Source organism: Microplitis demolitor, chromosome 6 (assembly GCF_026212275.2).
Source record: "Microplitis demolitor isolate Queensland-Clemson2020A chromosome 6, iyMicDemo2.1a, whole genome shotgun sequence".
NCBI classification, from domain to species: Eukaryota; Metazoa; Arthropoda; class Insecta; order Hymenoptera; family Braconidae; genus Microplitis; species Microplitis demolitor.
The window spans coordinates 13,448,281-13,454,556 of NC_068550.1; the positions used below are offsets into that span (position 1 = coordinate 13,448,281).

The window sequence follows — 6,276 nt, forward strand, 5'->3', positions numbered from 1 at the left end:
AATAAAAAACTAAAAAAAAAAATTTTTTTTTTTTTCGTAATTCGCAAATATTTTCGAGTCAATCCGATCAAATAATATGAAATTTTCTGGACAGTTGATGGCCAACAAGCTCTTTCGATTGCCACCTCAACCATCCAAATCGATTCAGTAGTTCAAAAGTTAAAAATAGTTTACATACATACACACACACACACACAAACACACACACACACACACACACACACACACACACACACACACACACACACACACACACACACACACACACACACACACACACACACACACACACACACATACACACACTCAGACATCATTCTGAAAATAGTCTGAATAGCTTCCTAGGACCTCGAAACGTCGACATCTGATGAAAACTCGATTTTCGAAAATCGGGGTGGAAACAATAACTTCCCGAAATTTTTGAAAATCGTCGATTTTCTTAGCGGGAAGTTAATTATGTCTTGAGTCTTGTAGAATTGCTGACATTCAATTCGATACCCACTATAGACATTGGCGCTAATAAGTTTTATGTAACTTATCCTCTGGATAATAAAGAACAAGAAGATATGAATGAAATTGAGGATAACAACGTTGGAAATATTGATAAATCTGTTGCAAAGAGGAAAAAACGAGATGCGACTATAGTGACGAGAAATGATGATGTTTCATTGGTTCCGAAGATTGATGTGCAACCCGTAAAAGAGATTCCCAAAAGATTCGTTCCTGTTGAAGAAAAAGTAATTAAAATATCAACCGGTAGTTATGAAATTAGAGATATTGAGAAATACATACAAAAGTCATTGCCGAGACTTAGCATCAGTATAAAAGCAAATAATAATGAACTAAGAAGTGAAATTAAATGTGATCAGGTTATAAATTTTATACCTAACGATTCTATTGGTCGGCTGTTAGGTTTTGAGAATCGTCGGCTTCAGCTAAACAAAACGGACTCATCGGAATTACCTGTGGCTATACTAAAACTAAATGCTTTAAGGGTTGAGTGTAATATTACCACAGGTGCTTACATAAATGAACACAAAGTTCACACAATTCATGAGTTTTTTCCGAGCGTACCACCAGGATATAAGATCGTTGAGTTGCCATCACACGTCATTTACCTTCCAATCACCGCAGATGCTATATATAATATAAGACTACGTATAGTAGATCAGGATGGAAAATAGGTTAATTTTAGGGGTGAAACTATAACCATAAGATTACATGTGAAAACAATATAAAATGGGTATTGTATACGATACAAAGAGTGGCGCAGGCTATAAAAAGATATCAACATGGACAAGCACAATCAGTCGAAGAAGACCTCAGTAGGCGTTAACACATCAGAACGAGCTGTTCCTGAAAAGTCTCGGACTACGTTTACGTGGAAGATCAATAAAATAAAATTCGATTTCTGCTGCATAATCCCGTGTCGAAAAACTTAGGTGGTAAGCTGTTGAGTATAATGTCCAATAACGAAGCTTCAAAGAACTTAAGAAAGTATTTAGAGAGCCAGCAAAGTAAATACGGCACAGATTTTAAAAATAGCAAAGATAAATATTCGACACCAAGCATAAAAGGTAGTACAGCGTACGGCGGTTACGAGAAAGGCAACAAGTACGGTGCAGTAGGTGACCGAGGATATAAAAAATAATGGCTAATAAATTAGATATTCAACGTCCAATTATATTCGATGAGTCAATTGCTCACTATGAACTGCATGCTCATCAACCGTATGCATCGTTGACTTTGAACAACAATGATGAAGTTCGTATCACAATCCAAAATCAAAATTTGTGCATACTTCCTAGCAAAAGTGCACTCTATATTCTCGGAAAGCTTACCAAGAGTGATAATACTGCTGTCGCTGCCACAACTAACTTGGTTAATATGGAGATTGGCCACATAATTAAAGAATTTCGCTTACTTATGAATGGTGTTGAAGTTGATCGAAGTAGTAACGTTGGTATAACAAGCCTGATGAAAGGTTATGTATCATTCAGTCCAAATCAGTTGAGTGCTTTGGAGAATGCTGGCTGGGTGATGGAAGATGATGTTAAATTAACAAACGCTGCAGGAAGCTTTGATTCATTGATTCCGTTGAATATTTTAAGTGGTTTTGCTGAAGATTATCTGAAAGTCCTTATAAATGTTCAGCTAGAGATAATTCTTACAATTTCAAGCAGTGATATTAATGCTTACATACAACAAGCAGCAGGTGCTGAGGAAGTAAAATTAACTTTGCAAAAAATCGAGTGGATTGTACCGTACGTCACCCTATCAGGCAAGGAAAAAATTCAAGCATTAAATTATATTACAAGTGATCCGGCTATCTCAATTAGTTTTCGAACCTGGGAATTGTATGAGTATCCGCTGTTACCAGCAACATCAAGACATATTTGGGCTGTCAAAACATCAACACAACTGGAGAAGCCACGTTACGTCATCCTCGGATTTCAGACAGCAAGAAAAAACGACGCAAGGAAGAATGCGAGTCGATTTGATTATTGTACGCTCCGTAACGTAAAGTTATTCCTGAACTCACAGAGTTATCCGTACGGGGATCTGAATTTGGACATAAACGACAATCAGTATGCTTTATTGTATAATATGTACACTGATTTCCAATCTTCATACTATAATAAAGAGGCTGATCCACTGTTAACAAAACACAAATTTTTGCAAGAAGCACCGCTCTGTGTTATAGACTGTTCTAAGCAGAATCAGGCAATTAAATCTGGACCAGTAGACATTCGATTGGAGTTTGAATCCACAAATAAATTCCCACAAAACACAACAGCTTATTGTTTAATAATCCACGATCGTATCGTTGAGTATAACCCTATCAGCAGCACTGTACAAAAATTGACTTTAAACATGGTTGTGCAATTTGATCTGACACCAACTATACATTATATGTATACATGGAGTTATGCATACAAGACTGCTAGACAAGGTGAATGGGAGCAAATGGCTCGAGATCGAGAAAGGTTTAAACTTAGGATAGACAGATCAAAATATATTATAGAACCTGTATTGATTAAAAAAATTAACTTAATAAATAAATAAACATTTTTTTTATCGATAAATCAATTCGTTTTATTTATAATCTTAACCTGATACATTCCAATAACATAATTTTAATTCAATTGTATGTTTTTTTTCAAATTGTTTTATGAACTATTATTTTTATAGGATTACTATTATTTATACACTTTGGGCAATCTTTTCGGTATGGATAAAGCCATATTCTACAGATATCCTAATCGCCACCAGTAGCTGGGTAGTGGTCCATACAAAATGAGTAATCTCTTATTTTATCATTATTCTGTAATTCTACCGGAAGTGTATCGTAGACATGACGTATTTGGGTCCTCGCAAAACGTAGAAGAAAGTGATAATCAAGGCAAGCGATATCACGTTTATGCATTTTTTTAAATCAGACAGTTGATAATATATTTGCGCAGATTTTTCGTATGATGGATTGTCACCCCAGAATTTAGAAACCAACGCTTTAATTGTTGAATATTTTGAAAAGCACATGCATGTGTTCTACGACGATGATATAGCCTCAGCGGACATTTTTCCTCATTATAGCGATCCACGTTTTCAAATGAATAATGTCTCATTAGTTGGATGTCGATAATTTGTGCGGAGTAATCGGTCATGATCGTCAACCATTTGTCTTTTTGCTTTTCGTCAACATAAATATAACTTGCTTTGCTCACTATATCTTTAATAATTTCTTGGAGTTTGTCGTATGGTGTTGCACCTGAGTCCCACCGGATATCATGGCCGCACCCACTCTCATTAAAAGTTTCTTGCATAATTGCTCCATCATACTCCAATGGTGGTTGAAAGATAAAATGTTTACACTTATATTTTGAGGAATTTTCACATATATCAACTACACACAATTCTTTCACTACTAAGGTGTCATCGGGCATAACGAACCCTGCGAAATCTATGATGAATTCCATTGTCTTTCATTTCTTGTTGGTACGTTCTTCTAGTTTTTCGATACTTTCAATCACTAGATGCAGTTTTTTTACAGAGTCTTTAAATGCACAGCAGTATGGACACACGTTTTTATCACGTCTAGTTTGAATGATATTCAAATTAGTTTGTAGAAGATGAATATCACGTACAAACCTTTTAATGTAGTCTTGAATCGGTTCTTCAAAGTAAAGTGTTAATAAATCGGCTTTAAATACAACGTTCGGCGGATGGTTTATTAGATAATCTAATTCTTCTTCACTTAGTTGATCCATTTGAGGTGTCTACACTTTATTTTTTTGATGAGTTAGTTTTGAACATTAAATGAGCTATAACGTATGTGATTCTGTGACAGGCTTGTTCGTAGTCTTTACGATCTTTAAATGATAGTAATAAGTTCTTCCAATATAAGATTTGTAAGTCAATTTCTTTTTCTTTAGTAAGTAATTTATAAATGTAATTGTCTTCTTCTTCACTCACTTCCTCGAACTCGATTTGTGCTGAATGTTCACAACGTTCAATGCATACATGAGGTCTGTAAAGATGTGGTTCAGGTATATGGTTGCAAATGCGAAAGATGTACGCTAGTTTAATTGAGAAGATATGTTTTTTTATAATACCTTAGATTTTGACGATCCATTTGATGGTTTGGACTTGTCCTATGACGTACAAAGATGATGTAATCGGGTAAAAAGACGCAGGTTCATAATCCCCCACTTGGTCTGAAATATGAACTTAGTAACGGTAATCGACGCAAAGGTCATCGAAGCATTTGCGCAGCTTAATTTCCCCCACTCTACCTCAAGTGTTCAGACACATTTGATAACGTATCCGCTAAAACAGAAGGGTGGGGGAAGAACTAAACCGCGAGATGGCAGAGACTTCGAGGCTTCTCGCGAGTGCCCGTACAACATCACGTTTGAATATATAAAGCTTTCGGAAGATCATACATTAATGCATGTCATGCTATCATCAGAGCTGGTATACGGTAAGATACCAGCTCTGATGATAGTGTGACAGTATTTTTCGTCAAACCCATGATAATTGGCCGCTGGTCGATAAAATTTCACCAAGTGTCGGTATCAGCGGCAATCGATAAAGATAATCCCTACTTTAACGTCTAAAGATATACTTACCCATCCAGGATATGCACGAATAGCCGACCGGGGATATGGTACATTACCGACAGGTGGTATCGGCAACGGCCGGTAAGGAATGGTCCTGCGTTATCGGGGGAGTGAGCCCCCCCTGTCTCACTACTACTAATTGACAAAATTTGCTATATATTGGTAATCCAGTTAAATGGTTCTTATCTGTAGCAATTTTATTGTTGATTTATATTTTTTTAATGTTTATTTTTAAAGTTTTTTTGTGATTCAAAATTGTGGATTAGGCTAATCTAATTTACCTGTACAAAAACAAGCTGGAGATTCTATGAATTTTGTTACACGTAGAGGCTATGAAAACGAGTCTTGACAGGCCAAACATGTTCTAGACGGAGACATAGTTGACAAATTAGTTAATAAGGATAAAGCATATAAATTTTAAACGCCAATTATTGGTTCTCCTGCTTACATGGCAGATAAAAAAAATGTTTGATAGCAGCAATGACACAAATTGGAACACCAAATGGATTTTTTACATTTTCATGCAATCTGCACTCAAATGGTCATATATTACAACAACTCTATGAAGAGCAATACAATAGAAAAATTAGCTCAAGTAATGCACTGCAACTTGATCTAATCGAAAAAGACTTATTAATACGCAATAATCCAGTTGCATAATCCGAAAAAATGCATCGAATTCATCTATAAATTTATAACGTGTCGATTAGATAAGAATAACTCGTATGCAATGGGATGCCAGTTACATAAGCATACATTTACATGCTACAAAGGTACAAAAAATATAAAATCATGCCGTTTCCACTATCCTTTATGGCCAATGCCTGAAACGAAAATCTCAACTAAGTTGCTTCTAGAAGAACGAAATAAAAAAGTAAAATCTGACTTTGAAAAGGTTAAAAATTTTCTTGATAAATTGAGTGAGAGGCCGCGAGAAATTTCTTTCTTACAAAATTTAACAGAGCTTGAAATGTCAGAAAATAAATATATTAACGCTGCTAGATATTGTTTGCAAAGGCGCGTATATTTTTGAGACGCCAAAGCAATGGAATTTTTGTTCATGCATACAATCTAGACATTTTAAATTTACTGAAGTCTAATATGGATATACAATTTATCTGTGATCCATATGCATGTGTCAGTTATTTAACTGATT

The 6,276-nt window shown here is 35.4% G+C and overlaps 1 protein-coding gene across 1 annotated transcript; it reads left to right on the forward strand.

The window, feature by feature from the left end:
* Nucleotides 1–1,650: 1,650 nt before the first annotated feature.
* LOC106693698 (uncharacterized) lies at nt 1,651–3,643 on the forward strand. Its single transcript, XM_053740177.1, has 2 exons — nt 1,651–2,953; nt 3,465–3,643. The coding sequence occupies exons 1-2, from the start codon at nt 1,651–1,653 to the stop codon at nt 3,641–3,643; spliced, it is 1,482 nt and encodes a 493-aa protein (XP_053596152.1).
* Nucleotides 3,644–6,276: the final 2,633 nt, after the last annotated feature.

What these genes read in the sequence shown, in the direction of transcription:
- LOC106693698 (XM_053740177.1), top strand. Translation starts at nt 1,651, where the DNA reads ATGGCTAATAAATTAGATATTCAACGTCCAATTATATTCGATGAGTCA. An exon ending in ATACAAGACTGCTAGACAAG is followed by an intron (nt 2,954 to 3,464) that starts GTGAATGGGAGC and finishes ATATTTGCGCAG; the next exon opens with ATTTTTCGTATGATGGATTG.